The 15914-nt window shown below is 43.2% G+C and overlaps 1 protein-coding gene across 3 annotated transcripts in view; it reads right to left on the bottom strand.

Moving 5' to 3' along the window:
• Positions 1–15914, bottom strand: part of MYO1E (myosin IE) — a 107437-nt gene that overhangs the window by 1142 nt on the left and 90381 nt on the right. For 2 of the 3 annotated variants that reach the window (XM_038147150.1, XM_038147149.1), the window contains exons 19-27: positions 12965–13109; positions 9614–9728; positions 8760–8929; positions 8469–8614; positions 7838–7984; positions 6257–6414; positions 5722–5814; positions 3205–3409; positions 468–637 (exon numbers count right to left, since the gene is read on the bottom strand). In XM_038147150.1, coding sequence (XP_038003078.1) covers positions 468–637; positions 3205–3409; positions 5722–5814; positions 6257–6414; positions 7838–7984; positions 8469–8614; positions 8760–8929; positions 9614–9728; positions 12965–13109 — 1349 coding nt within the window. Of the gene's footprint in view, positions 1–467; positions 1255–3204; positions 3410–5721; positions 5815–6256; positions 6415–7837; positions 7985–8468; positions 8615–8759; positions 8930–9613; positions 9729–12964; positions 13110–15914 lie in introns of all 3 variants that reach the window. The other variant, XR_005258141.1, reaches the window with a different exon arrangement.

The raw sequence follows: 15914 nt of genomic DNA, 5'->3' as shown, positions 1-15914 counted from the left end.
AACCTTGCAAAGCTGTGCCCACTCAGTGAGAGCCTTTCTGCGAAGGAATGAGGGGACAGGAGTTTTGAAGCGTGTTTATCTTTTGGCCACATCATTTTGCCTTGAGGAGGGCGCTTTGGAGACCCAGAGCTGGAACTGCTTAATTACATTTTGTTTCTTGTGCTAGAGCTGTGATTTAGGCTGTTTTTCCTCTAGAGCTAGTGACAGAAATACCATCTCACTAAGTGTGCAGCCCTGCAGCAGCCAGTGACAGGTCCTTGGTCTGCCTGTGACACCCTCTTGAGTGAAGAGGCTGGACTGAGGCGGAGGCTTCTCTGCCCCCTGAGGCGCTATGGAAATCTGCGAGCCTAACCAGAGAAGATGTAGTGGGGTGGCTCAGAGCTCCTAACTCCTTGTGGCCACGGACCTCAAAGACCTTCAGGCTTTGAGGCACCGAAGGCTGGTGCTTGGGTGCGCTCCGTCCGTACCTTCCTTGATGATGTCGATGACGTCGTTGGCGTTGAAGCTGAGCTCGTCCGTGTCCTGCGCGTCGTAGGCGTAGAGCGCGCGGCACTGCGGCACCTGCGGCTTGGGCTTGGGCTGCGGCTTGGGCCTTCCCCCGGCCGGCGGCGGGCGGCTCGACGTCTGCCTGCGGACACTGCGGACAGCACGGCCTTTGGCTCGGGGGCCGGGACTCAAACCTCAGCTCTAGCAAACCCCCCTCTCTTAATGGATTCATTTCAAAGAATGTCACAGGAAAAGGGAAGACAGATTTTCCTGAATGTCACAACAATTAAAAACAGCGGTGTGAGACTTCCCTGTGAAAGGGACAGAGTTGCCATTTCTTTCCTATGGAAATGGATGAGTAAGTACTTCCCAACAGCAGTTCAAATGCTCAGAAGACATTTAGTGCCCAGGCTGAAATGGAAGCAAATGTGCACATGCGGTTCATGCATATCTGGGTATCTACACAACTTAGGCTGTGTCTCTCCCCTTGCCCCAGTGTCACCAGTGATTCAGTTTTCAGTATCAAAAACAAAGTTCTAGCTCACAGGCTTGCTACTTTACCATTCTTGTGACTAAGCTGTAACAGAGACTCGCATCTCTTTTAAGTTCCCTCAGATTCCAGGGCCATCTATGGACTTGTTCTGTTATAGCCAACTCTGAAGCAGCAGGGGAGATGCTGCACAAACTGTCACAGCTGTGACCACTCCAAAGATTAGGAAGGGGAAAGAGGGAAGAAATGCCTTTTGCCAGCTCATCAGCTAATAAAGGCTGGAAGAGAGAACAGGTATTAGACTCAGTATGTCAGTTTAAAATTAATATAATGTGTGCTGAATGACTAAAAATGGAATGATGTGGAGGAGAATGAACTGTGATCATGTCATGTAATGCCATGGTAATGTAGCATGGCTTTTGCAGGACAGGGTTACAGTTACTTACATGAAGTCCTAGGCTTAATTTTGTCAATAAACCTCTGATTCTAACTGTGTAGTGAACTGCACCAGAAAATAAGATTAGAAATATGGATTATAACAGCACTTCAGTTCTCAATGTATCTATGAGGGAAGAGATTTTTCTCCTGTTCTTCAGCACCTACTTACTGCCTTTGCTCAGGATAGGAAACGCTGTAAAACCTAGACCTACGTACAGAAATTAAGGAATTCAGCACAAGTCATGGAAAACAGCTCAGCTTTTGTGCAGCTACGGTAGAACTACAGTATCTTAAATGAGATGTTTTGCTGCTGGGGGGAGCCTGCTGATTTTAATCTTGGTCTTGTTAGTATCACCGTATCCTTGGCAGCTTTGCTAAAAATAAACCCAATTCTACTCCTTAAAAATTGCATCTACTTATAGATCGCTCTGGTTTTGAAATACTAAAGTCACACCTAGCTCACAGCTTCCTTCTGCAAAGGAACAGGCACGAAATGTTTCTGCTGAATAGAGTCATGTTGTTTCTTTTCACTGTATTAATAAAGGAGCTCATAATGCTCAGGAAGACAGCCGTGGGAATGTCACTTTCTTTCCTAAGAGTACTTAGGCTTGTTACTGCTGCACAACAGCTGGCATGTTTGGTTTTGCTTTTATCCTATGGCTTAGGTGTTTTTGTTGTTACATGAACTGTAGTCTCAAGACCAAGAAAAGTCTAATATTAGTAAAAGAGTTTAGGAAGAAGCTGACATGTGACAAGAACATTTCACCACTAAAAGCCATGGAAGTTATTACAAGATGGAGATGTGTTAGCATGTGCTGATGAGTTTGAAAGTGGTAAAATCAGTAGCAGTGGCTATTTCTTTCTGATTTCTTTCTTCTTTGAAGATTAATCTTAAAAAAATGCTCTAAATATGCCTGAAATACCTTATGCCTGACACTTGGCCCAGTGGGGTAAAATGACTGCATTCAGTACACCTGCAAAGACCTCTGTACATGCCCCTGCCTGAGGGCTCCATGTTTAGGAACTGGAAATCTCCTGGGAAAATTTTGGGTGCATTTCCGATTCTCAAAACCTATCAATTGTGCACATTTATGTTACTATTTGATAACTGTGAGGTCTGTAACGCTCACTTAAATTCTAACTACTTAATAATCAGCCTTGGTGGATAGCACAGCTAAAGAATGCTTAGGCCAACAGGGTAATTCAGTGCAGAACATCTGCCAAGGAGCTTGTCTGCTGCCTGACAGCCGAGACAGGGCTCGCTGCAGAAAAAGTTGCTCTTGATATGGTTAGAAATAAATGTACTTTTGCTGGCTCCAAGAACCCCCCATTCATGCAGATCATGGGAGTAATCAGCAAACTGCTTCTTCTAAACTAAATTCTTTCCTTTTTTTTTTCCTTGAACTGCTGAACAGGCAGCAGTCTTAGACAATTAAGTGACACTTAAGATTCCCACTGCAGTAAAGCTCCACTAATGTTCTACAAGAGAGTGGAGTAAGGGCTGAGTTAAAGTACAAACTGTAGGGTCACTGAAAAACCTTAACATTTTTTTAAGGGCTTCAGCATTCAAATTTAAGATATTAAACCAGAACTGCTTCACCTTTATTCCTATGGGTCTAGGATGGAGTATGTTTTGGAATCTGATGGAATGGATGATAACCTTTGAGTACAGCTCAAGAGTACAACCTGGTGATTGATGCACAGAGTGTATCAGTCATGAACAGTTTTCAGTGTGTAAAAATATTTGCAAAAATAGACATCTTTTTATAAGATTCAATGCAAAATCTTACCCAGCTGCTCCTTGGTCAGGTACTTTCAAGAAATCCAAGCTTTGTGGTTGCTGTGAAATCTTGCCTGATCCTCCTGACATTTGCCGTGGTAAAGCTGGTCGTGTCATATTTGTGTACAGGTTCTTCTGATTGGCCCACTGATTTCCTGGGATCTGGGGATGGGCTGCAGACTGGGGGGGATTTATTACTCCATTCTGCTGCTGACCTAGAAGTAAATAAAGAGTGAATGCAGGCAGTCCAAATTCCAGCTCAGTAAAGGTAACCTTTGATGGCTGAGCTGTCAGACTCGGCTACCACACAGCCTCCCCTATCAAGGAACCCAAACACAAAATCATGTTGAAATGTTGATTTATACCCAGTTTCTGGTCTGCTGATAATCTCTTTTGGGTTGCCAACTCCATGGACTCGTGCTCAGGTTTAAGGCTTGTGCCCTGGGTGTTCCAAGCAAGCACAAGGGTTAGCTCTCAGGGGAGCTCCAGTTTAGCTAACACGGTACCACCAACTCCTCTCTAAAACACTGCACAGTATTTTACCCAGATAAGGGTTAATCCATAATAATCATAATTAATCATATCCATAGCTAATCCATATCCAAATTTCTTCTCCTTCTTCTGAAGTTCAAACTCAGTCTACCACATACTCAAGGAATTTGACTGTTTTTATTAAGTTGCTGTAAATACTTGTCTATTCTAACAAGCATGAGGGTGGGGGGTGTTTGGGCTTTTTTGTTGTTTTGTTTTTTAAAAAATGCCTTGATGCTATTTTGGTAGTTGAAAAGGAGTTTGAATTTTCTAGGACTGACATGGGTATATGCCTTTAAATAAATACTGATGCCTCTAACTTGAATTTAAAGCAAACCCATCCATGTCTGAGCTACTTGCAGCACCAGGCCCTAAAGAGCCCAAGTCTGGATGCTTTACATTCCTAAAACTCCTATGGAACAAAATGGGAGCTATGCTTCTATTAAAAATCAGTTTCCTCACTTCCATGGGTGAGCCTCTCCTCTGCCATTGTGATTATGCCTGCTAAACATTCGCAGGAAGAACAGCTCGGCTGAGAGGAGAATTCATCACAACAGCACCTTTACAGGGAAAACCCCACTGCCTGCAACAGCTGCTCTTCACTTCTGATGTGCTCTGGGACTGTGGCAGGGTCAGAAACTCCTGCATAAACCCCACTGTGCAATCCAAGCCAGAATGGCACACACATTATGGTGATGTTAACAAAGGTTTGGGTTATTCTGAACCTGTACAGAACACTGTGCTCAGCTACTGCACCACTGATTTCAAAACAAGATGTGAAAATAGCAGAACCCAGATAATTGTTTGAGACTTTCAAGGAGGAATTTGCCCAAATCATGACATGGCTTTAAACTTCTTGAAAGTCTGAGCATTTTAACCGTAACTCTTTTGTAACACCTGTCTGCAATTTTGTTTTTCCAGCTATGTGTGGCTACTTTCCAAGAGAGTTTAACATTCAAAAAACAACCAAAGCCATGTTACTGTAACCTACAGAGAGGTTTGTAGGAAAGCCTTCTGCTCGCTCACCTTTTAAATGTGATAGCCCCAAGCCTGAGGGGTCATCACAGCACTCAACTTCAGCAGTAACAATTCTCCTAGCTATAAAACTGCTGAAACAATTTTTGATAATATAAACCAGCCTGTCCTTGTTTTAACTGATGCTGCTCAAATACTCACTATCTCTGTTTGCTGACAGGTCAGCTCTTACAATAATTTCCCACTTTACTCCTGATCTGGCAGATCACACAGTTGTTAGTTTGCCTCATACAGCTGTGAGGATTTGGAATTGTCTGTTTAATTTGGTGACCAAGACTGGTCACACCCCTAACTTCCACCATTAGCATTGTGCTTCTCAGTAAACAGCAGCTGACTGAAATGGACTCTTTGTTGAAAAGAAAGTACTCTAGGAGTGTAAGTGAAAAAAAAACAACCTCTTGGGAAATGCTGGATCAATGGAATATTGTTCTCCCCTGTGAGTTCACAAGCAAAATTAATCCTATCTGCCCAGGGCAGAAGCGGAACACCCTGATGACATCAGTCCCCTGCAGAAAGAGCCATGCTGTTCGCTGGCACAGCTGCTGCGGCCCAGCACTCGGGCTCACGGGAGCTGTAACGTGTCTGACAGGGCAGGACAATGAGACACAAACTGCATTCTGTGCTGTGCTGGCCCGGAAAGCAGTTTCACTGCAAAGCATTGTCCATGGCTTGATAAGCACAGGGCCTGTACCCTTCACACTGGAGAAGGCTACAAGGTCAGGCTTAGATTCAGTGGCTTATACCAAGTGTCTGAACAAGTCACCATCCGTGGCAAGCAGGACGGCTCTGGGGGAATATCCAGCAAGACACTTCATAAAATGCCTACTCCAGGTAGGGTCTTTTAAAGAGAAATTTAAACTGTTACCATAATTTTTTTTAATGAGTAAAAATTGCCAGATGACAGGAGAAAACCAAGAGCCTTTACCTGGAATTCTGTTTAGCCCAAGCTAAGAGGAATTACCTGGAGGAGGTGGTGCAGCTCTCATAGGATAAGTCTGATTTTGAGACCTACTGGAATATCCTCTGCCTTGGCTAAGGTTCCGTCTAGTAGGACCTAAGGAAGAAACCAGCAACATTGTGTTACCCCTTCACAATAACACCACTGAGGTAAGGCCTGCTGGCTGCCAGACTCCCTCTTCTGGGATCAGAAAGAGCTGATCTTCAGGAATAAGGGATCTGACTCCTGCAGGGTTGGCCAGGCTGTTATAAAGCATTAGGTGCAAGAAGGATGACTTTGGGGTATTCTCCCTTTAGTGATCCAGTTCAGCCTCGGGATATAAAGCAAAGCATTCTTGCAACCACAGTAAACAAGGTCCAGAACACTGACAGCTGTAGAGCAGCAAGGAACTCTGCTGTAATCCTTAGGATCTTTGTGTGTTACAGAGAAATCAATAAAGAACACAATGAGGCTAGAGCCAAGCATGGATAGAAAAAGTCAACCATAACCATTCTCTGATTTTATAAACCCCTAATTTCTAGAGGAAATTCATACTCACGGGAATTTTTTGGTAGCCCTGGTCCAATGCTGATCTGCAGCACTTTATTACTTGGTTTGAGAATGGCTACATCTCCTTGGCCTTGCATAAACTGCACCTGTCGAGAACCAGCACTGCTCCAGGGCCCCCAGCTCTCCTTCTTCAGCTTCACTTCAAGTCTGACAGGAGCATGTGAACACACAAATGAAAAAAAACAGAATTGCTACATCAAATCAAGGCAGTATTGCTTGGCAGCAGCTAACTCAGAAGTATAAAATTCAAAGCTTAGGCTGAGAATATGCATTCCATGAATGACTCAGCTGACATAACTACCTAATTGAATATTTTTTCCATGCTTTTTTAAAAAATGTTTTTCTTCATTGATGTTTTAACTTTCCTGGTTCAGCTTCTCAAAGGAAGTTTAAGATGCCCTGGAGAGGACAGTGAGTTTTGAACAAAAATGTGCAAAGGTCCAAGTAAGAGATGTGTCAGCCCTGAGCCAGCAGCGCCTCTGCGCTGCCTCTGCTGGCGCTGCTGCGTGTGACCGTTCCCTGCTCACAGAGGCACAGCCCCGCTGCGCTGTGCCTGCTGTGCACTGCCCTGGGCGCTCCGGGGCAGCCCTGTGCCGTGCTGCAAGGGAACAGCGCTGCAGACACACAGCTCAGCCCCTGCATTTTACATTCTTCCCCATAAAGGCACTCTCTCACACACACACACACACATTCTTTCCCAGCACTACCACAATACCCATCTGCTCTGAACTGTACTCGGATGGGGTTCTGGACAAGACCCCAGAAGTGCAATACGTGACACTCCTGGTACTGGCTTTGCATTCTCAGTGTACAGGAGTGCATGCTATAGTTATGTTCCTCACTTCAATTCTCTTTCTACACCCTTTCCAAACAAAATTAGTGATCTCCTGTTGCTTTTTGTAATTCCTCAACCTTTGAAGGCAATAAAATAAACATACAAATCCAAGGCCTGCTGTTGCTGATCTCCTTAATGGGTGGAAGTATTAACAAAAGCACATGTTTGCTGGGATTGTTTCCAGGATGTCCTCACAGCCAAAGTGCACGTCAGACATGCTCTAGATTTCCACACTTGTTTCTAAACAATGTTCCAAATATCATTTACCTAAGTGAGGCCTCCTTAGAATTATTCTTTCACTCTGCAGTCCCTGGCACCAACAACAAACTTCAGCATTTCAGACTGCTCTATTATGTGTCCAGAATTCTTTCAAACTCTTCACTGAGATGTCTGCACTCCTAGGTGAAGGTGAAGGGACAGGAAAAGGATGCTCCCTGCTCCTGCCAGGAGCCAGCAGCAGCTGTGCAGTGGCTGTGCAGAGGCCCTGCCACGGTCAGAACAAAGGCAGCTCTCCATGCACACATGCAGTGGGAAGTGTCAAGTGCCCCTGGTAAATCCTAACCTGTTACTCTGACAAGGCAAGCACAAAATCTGGTATCCTTGCACATACAGGGTTTTACACTGTACTACCTCCTAGTATTGTAAATAAAGTACAACGTACGCTCAATCATTTGCTTTGGCAGCAAAAACAAAACATTTATCCCTAAATGCCCATTGAAAAAAGCCATAACTCACGTATTGCTAAACTTCAGAGGTAGTTTTTGTTGTGTTTTCTCTTCGTATCGTTTAGATAGGAGGCTTAAAAACTCTGTTTTGAAGACTGATTCCAGCAAGCTGTCATATTCCTGTTCATGTAGAATGAAAATGTCATCCTGCATGGTGCTGCAAGGAAATCAGAGCATACACCATCCAGTTTAAAATGTCATCAGCAAATACAGCCAGCATTATAATGACATTTGCAGAGTACTCATGGGTTAATTTTTAAGAACATAACAAAGTCCAAGCAGCATTAATTCCAGAGCCTTGCTTTCTGAGAACAGGTTTGATTTTTTTCAGGAGTTGATAATGGAATAGCTGAAACAATCCCTTTTGAAAGATGGGAATACTACTTAGTAATTTTATAGTAATTACTGTCAGCACAAAACCATGTGCTATTAAAATTGCAGTTTAAATCCTTCTCTTCAATAATGGCAGAATTTTTGACTCGAGATAAATTGGAAATTTGAAGGTCACTGAAGCAAGTCTGAAACCCAAGGCAAGCAAATTCAAAATGAAAGCTTTCAATTCCCACTTCATCAATCAACTTATTTTCCCTATCCTACACAAATTGCTCTATTAATGGAAAAAATATATTGCAGGTACTGACCTTAAAGAAACAGAAAGAATTCTCTCCACTTCCATCCTTCGCTTCAAGACCTCCTTCACCTGGCCCTTCTCTGGGCCCTGCTTTATCTTCTCACGCCCGATCAGGTAAACGCACTTGGGAGTGAGGACGAGATCTCGCTTCACGCTCTGGAACACAACATTGAAAACACACATTGGAAGCTGTGTCCCGCCTGTCGTGGCCCTGAGCCCGGCAGCTCCCGGGACGAGATGGTGAAGACAACTCTGACTCACAGCACAACTCATCTTTAGGGGAAATTGCTGTTCCACCCACCTTAAACCTCCTGTCATATTTAGTTACAGTGTCTGCAAAATCGATCTTCTCCCTCTTGCCCACAAACTGGCGGAGCTCGGGGTGCTCCTCCATGCCTATGTAATCTCCCACAAAATTCCTGTTAATGCTGTTCCGTCTTCTCTCTTTCTTGCTCAGCAACAGATCTGATGCTTAAATACAAAACATAAACACTGATTAATAGCATCTACTAAGTTTCCTAAACTCATGCTCTCAGAGAGCCAACTGTTTCACACAGAATTTCTTGGGAAGTGAGAACCACATTGTTTCTAATAGGGAAAAAACAGTGAAGCACTGCTACTAATCCTTTAGGTAAGGACATATGTGATCATTAAATCCATTCCTAATGAAATACACTGATGGCCAGCTCAGCAGTTCTGGTTAATTAGGAGCACTTCCGGAACGATGAAATTTCTCAGAGTGCTAGAAATTAAAGATTAACCCTTCCAATCCCAGCATGTTCATTCACACAGCCCAGGTCACACACAGCTAAGTCCCAGGAGAGTGCACGGATTGATCTTATCACCTACAGATTATTCAGATCCTGCGTAGCTGTGGGAAGTTTTCTTTTTCTGCCTCCCCTGCAGCATCTCTGCTGTCTGTCCTACTCAGTCTGGCTCTGATTTCAGAGCAAAACACTGCCCAGCCCAAGCACGCAGAGCACTCAACCTCCTCAGCGGTGCTGCTGGGGTCCAACTAAGTGCCATCATTCTGAGACAGTTACCTGCAATGCAACTTTTGCCTACAGAGAGGGCTTTCTCCCCGCTTTGTGCCCCTCCTGCTGTTCCTGGAACCAAGTGTGTGCGCAGTCCCTGCCATCAGAAGTTCCGACCTACCTTCTTCTCTCATCTGCACGTATTTTTTCCTGGCTGCGTATTTCCTCCAGGCCTTCTGGATGGCCCTGGCATAGCCATCGTACTTCCTCTCTCTCATCTCTTCCAACAGAAACAGCTGGACAAAGAGACAAGTGGGGTGGGGCAGACATTTTACAAGCAAAGTTCAAGAAAAAGCTGCATTTTACTTTCGACAACTCTCCAGTGCATTTCACTCTAGATCCAAGCTGGCTCCTCTTCCACAACTGTGGGATCTGAGATTGGAATGTTGAGGCACCCTTTAAGAAATCTCTGATGCTTGAGTGGCTGTGGCTCCTACCAGTCTACCCATTAAGTTCCATACCCCACGATGAAGGAAGAGGAATATGGATTCTCCCTGAAATATTCTACTGGTGCAACACAAGGTTCTCCACTGGCCATTTCTTCAGCCTCCATCCATACATTCTCCAAAATTCCTGCTTCTCTTGTCAAAATGTTGCCATGTCTGTGGGGATCTGTGCAATGTGTAACACAACTGTTCACAAGCAACTTTTTTCCCTGGCTGAATGTCATACCCTCGTGTCCACTGGCTCCATTCTTTCTCACCACTGAAGGTTGTCAGCCAGCTGGAGGACTTGTAACTATGACCTTATAATTCACAAGAATGACATAGTAAGATTTTTAGGTCTAAAATATCAGAAATCAAGAGAAAACACTATTTTATTAAAACAGGAATGGAGTGTGGATCCCCTTTTTTGAGAATTTCCCAGGTCCTATTAAAATACATGTAAATTTAATGCATTTAGAACAACTTCATAATTATTGCAGGATACAGCATATTCACTACAGCCTTTTACATACTTCAGTGAAATGGGGTTTTTATACAGCATATTCACTAGAGCCTTTGACATACTTCAGTGAAATGGGGTTTTTATCTTATCAGAAGCACAAGCATTTGGCTAAACTGCAGCATTCAATCAGTCCAGTCACATGACTGTTGCTTATTATTTCCCTGCATTGTATGTTAAATATTCACAGGAGTAATTAGTAAAAATGGGTATATGGAGAAGCAGACCTGGGCTGTAGGATTGGTTTTTGTTTTTTTTTTACGTTGTTGCTCTAAGCCATGCAAACCTAGAAAAACAGTTGTTCATATTGATCTGAAAAAAGAAACTCGATCTGGTGCAAACCATTTCCACAGAACCTCACTTGCTCCTGTACAGAGTTATTTATTCAGGTGTGTGATGGAAATGCAAATAGTGAAGCCTTTCTGCCACCCATAAAACCTTATTTCACAGTTGGCAATTCTCCATCTACTGCAAACTTAAATTTTTTTTAAAGTCTCTTCCTGAACACAAGCACTGGCTGCAGTTTCAGCACAGGCACGAGAGCTCCTGATGCAAAAACATCCTCAGTGCAGCAGGGGCATGACCAACCCCGTGCAATTCAGGTTACAGTGACAATATTGATGCTGTCTCTCAGGAACACTCACCATTTATTTCTCTAACAATAATGTTAATTGCAAAATCTCAGTGCAAAATAATCTATCATCTGCAGCTGAAGGTCACCATTAAGGAAGTTCAATTAAATCACTGAGCTAAAATACAGTTCTTAACCTACAGTAGTAAAGATACAGCATAAACCCTTTCCTAAAATATGTATTAAAAAGCCTCCCCTTACACTCTCAAGCAAATCAAGTATTTTTTATCTTTAACCACAACAGGTGCTGGTTTTGGTGGAAAAAAGAAAAAAACTTCATTTACCATCTAAAAGATTATTTTTCTCAAAAGCAATACAGTCCTAGCCAATCTTTTAGTAATATAAGATGAAAGATAATTGTCTTTCTTAATAAAAGATGAATCACTCTTTAAAATATTCAGTTCGTAAAAATATTTTCAACATAAAATAAAAAAAGCCCAGACTCATTTTGGTACTTAAAAAGAGATTTCATGGCAAAACAAACAAAAAAAAGTAATTAAAAGCATTAATTAAAATCAAAACACAACCCAAAAAAAATTTCCAGTCAACTTCATGTTGTCCTAACCTGCAGAACTGCCCCTCAGAAAAACTCAGATACACCATTAAATGACATATCCATACAAGCAGGCCTTAGCATCACAAAAATGCACTGGGATGGGAAGATGCTTCTGCTGGGCAGCAATGTCATCCTCTCTAAGGAGCCAGCAGCACTCATGGTGGGTTTCAGATCATTTCCTGACTGAAGGGGAACTGCAGCCATCAATCCCACGGCAGCACTTGCACTTGGCTACCAAACAGGAGACAGACACCAGGAAATCACACCAACTTTGTAAGCCAAAACTCCCAATAATCTCCAGAAAGAAATCACAGCTGTGCTCCAGAGGAAGCAGGTGAAGCTCACACTCCCTCAGAACTGGCTCTTGTTGCCATGACCAAGTAGGACCAATCCCATAATAGTTTCCTGCTCTGCCAGTATGCCACCTGAAGCACTGTAATAACCAACATCTCATGCACTACACATGCTGTGGTGTATAAACATGTCTCTCAGATGTAGGCAGGAATGTAAATCCCATTATTCCTGAACAGTATCTTACCCTTTTTATGGCAGAAACAGCAACATTTCTATTATGCCTTGGAGAAACATTCTTTTTTTGCCTTTAACAAATACCTTCCCATGTGATTGGACACAGCAGTGTCATTGCCTGAATTACTGCTGTTCTACAGAGAAAAATATATGTTCCTAGAACAGCAAATGATAGCTATAGAAGTGTTCAGCTTTTATTTTAGCATGTAACTTCAGAGAAAGCACCAAGAAATCAATGCTCAGCTGCAAGATGTGCTACACAAACCAAGGCCCATTGCTTCTGATGCACCAGGAATACAGGAGGGCGAGCAGAGCACAGATTTTCCTTAACAACTCTCCTGAACAGCAAAGTAAGAAAACTTTTTTTCCAACAGATTTTGCAGCCACAACTTTTTCCAACAACTTAGCAGCCACAGAGTAAAACCAGCCTTGTGATGCCTCCCTAATATTCTCTTTGGGATTTCAAGATGCAGTCATTCCGGAACACTGATTTACTCTGTCCTTACCATCCCCTGGGATTGTTCTACCTTCATCAATATGAGAAGAGGACCAATGTTCTTAATACCAAAGCATCCTCATAACCTATTTTTCTTCTTCTCGATGTATTTAATTCTCTTTATTAAGTGCTAAAACCCTGCAGTGACCTTATGCAGTGTGCCCTTTACACAGGCTCTGTGACAGACGTTCTCAGCTTGTCTCAGATGTTTACACTTCCCACACCTCAGCAGGTGTTCATGCTCAACTTGAGCAGGCAGGGCTTCAATTTCAGCAAACAGCTGCACATTTAAAGAACTGTGTTCTGGCACACTTACAGACTCTGGAGCTTTGATGAAGACTTTGGACTTCCCGAGCTGGTACTGGTCAGGATCCATGTTGACTGACTGAAGCAGGTGGAGGACTCCTTGTTTCTCTTCTCCTTTCCAGGAGGGCCAGGTTGCTTTGGTGAGAATGGCATACCTTAAACCACCAACGAGAAGAGATTAAAACCTGGGGTCAAACAGCAGCAGCAGAACACCACTGACTCTTGGCCAGCACTACCCTGAGGAGCCTGACAATGGCAGCAGGACTCAGAGCTTGGTGTGTGTGAAGATGCACAGTATTAAGATGTTTCTTGTTTAGTGAGACCAAACAACTGAGAAGAACAACAGTGCCCTGGAGTCTCCCACTTGCAGATGCTAAGCTGCTGTCTGGTAACTGCAGCAGTTTGTTGCAGAAAGTTCTGCTGCAATCTGCTTAAATCCAGGGTGAGGTTATCCACCAACAATGACCTATGGTTCAGATTTGAGTAGCTACATTCTTGGTACTCTAAACTGGTTCCCAAGCACATGTCCAGTTCCTCACTCAAGCCTTCTCTCTCTTATTCTTACAAAGGTCTTTTCTGTTTCTGAGCAAGTGACCAGCTTGTGCTCCTAACCCACCTGCTCAACAGCTGGGCTGCATTTAGCAAGGAGCCAGTGCTGGCTCTATCCCAGGAAGCCCTGGCTTGGCCTCTGGTGCAAGAAGGAAGCCACAGTGATGCTGGTGCAGCCTTGAGGGCACGCTGGGAACTGACCCCACAGAGGGCCCAGAAGGAGCAGGGGAGTGCTCTAACTCGTCTTTGACAGAAAGAAGCACGTAGCCTTCTCTCTCACGGTGTCCTCTGTAAGCCCTGAGAATGAAGTAGTGCCAGGGTGCAGCCCCTTTTGAACTGCCCACTTCTCCAGGCTTCACTTGGGCTTTTGGAGCTGCCAGGCTGGAGTTACAAAGCTGCCTTGTTCCACTGCCCACCAGAGGAGCACTGCTGGGCTTTAGCTGCCCCAGCATGTCCGTGGGGAAGTAACTTCTCTGGCAGCAGCTGTTTAGGCTCCTTTGACAAGACTGGAGAATAGCTAAATATTGAGACAAATTTCTCCCCAAAATTTTACATTCTTTACTCTTGACAGTTTCCTTTTAATGCCTTAGGCGTACTTAAGTGATGTAGACTAAATCATGCTTATTAGTAAAACTATTCAACACATGAAAAAATGATCAACTATGGAAGTCTGTTTGTTGTAATTTCCAAGTTCTTAAGATGATTTAGGCAGCTCCTAATAAAATGTTCTCAAAAAATAAGGAATTATTGGAAAATAGATTAAAGGAATATTGACTACCTGTTATCATCATAGCTAAAATGTTATCCAGCCAAGAAGCAGGAACAGTATCATGCAATTTAAGTAACAATACCACACAAACAGAAACAGCAAAAAATTAAAAAGAAATGTATCACAAAGCCCAAACACCTCTGAATAGAAGGTGCATGAAAAGAAAGTAACTTCTGAATAATTCAGTAGGATTCAAACCACTGATGTTCTCATGTGCAAATCTCTCAGTTAACACGTGCTCAGGTACTCTGCTGGACAGTGTAATGAAGCAGCCCTTACACCACCTTAAATATGGCAGTGTACTATATACAGTCTGTGTTTAGAATATGTGTGCATTTACATATTTATGCGATTTATCAGTATTATGGGATAAACAGATGCAACCAACTAAGGGATTGTAACTTAAAGTAACTCCCAGCTCATTTATTTACCAGCCTCTTTTGAAGGCTCATCATGTACTGCCAAAAGGGCAGCTGTGCAGGTGGGTCTAACCAAGTCAGAAGATAAAGGAGCTGAGGAGAATAAAGGTGTTTGAAACTGCTACCATCCACACAAGAGACTGTGACATGACATTTCAGCATGCTACAAATTCTCTCCTACATCTCCTGAGCTGTAAAGGAGGGCATGGGGAAAAATGTGATTCCAGACCTTTTAATATATGTAGAGCTCTTGGGTACAAAGTAAGAATAGATGTAAAATTCTCCTTTTTCATCAAATTCACTTCATACATTTTACTGGTGTGACAAGTCTATAGGACAGACAAACAGACAATTCTAGAACATGCACTATTTAAGCATTTCACAGTTTGATAATGTGACAACTCTGACTGTTCATTGCTGTTTGGCAATGGCTCTTCAGTGTCCTTGTGCATGCTCCCCATGAAACCAGTCACGTCACTACCCATGAACCCAGGTTTGTTAAGCTTGTGGAATTTGATCTTGCAGATGATTTCAGCACTAGTACGAAATGTGTTCTTCACATGCTTCTGAAACAATTTCAAATCATGACTGCCCCCAGATAGGTATTACAAACTCCCAGTAAGCAGTTAGGTCTGATGGCTGAACAGGGAGTGGGAGCTCAGCTTTCAGATCGGTTCTGCTTGGGAACACACAGGCCTTTTCAGTGACTGTGGCTTTTTGCATGCAAATGTAAATTTCGTACATAAAAGTCTATTCAGCCTAGCAATCTCCACTTGCATGGAGCTGCCAAGGAACGCCCAATGAAAACAAGTGTACAAGCATGCATTTCCTGTCCATCCCATGCCTCAGCCCATTTTACTCACACTGACTCTGGGGGTCAGAACAGAGCTTGTTCTGGATGCTAGGAACTGTGAATGGAAAGGGTGCAGGAAGAGTTTTACTCAAAATAAAATGTTAAATTTAACAAAGCTAATTAATCTGAAACAAAAGGATTAAGTCCATAAGAGGAGTTTCAGTTGCCTGTGGATCCAGATGTACCATGTAGCTTTCCTCTGTGCAGAACTCTCAGAGCCTGCCCAGCCCTCATACTCTGTGTTCAGGCTGGATTTAACACACAGTATAAATCTCTTATTTGCCTCAGCAACAGTCTGTTGTTAAGTAACATAGCCTGTAGCATGTTCATGTTTATACATCTAGGCTTGAAAGTCATAAAGAGAAAGGAA

Source organism: Motacilla alba, chromosome 10 (assembly GCF_015832195.1).
Source record: "Motacilla alba alba isolate MOTALB_02 chromosome 10, Motacilla_alba_V1.0_pri, whole genome shotgun sequence".
Taxonomy (NCBI): domain Eukaryota; kingdom Metazoa; phylum Chordata; class Aves; order Passeriformes; family Motacillidae; genus Motacilla; species Motacilla alba.
Note: the sequence above shows the minus strand (reverse complement) of the source record. Positions and strands in the feature narration are given on the sequence as shown.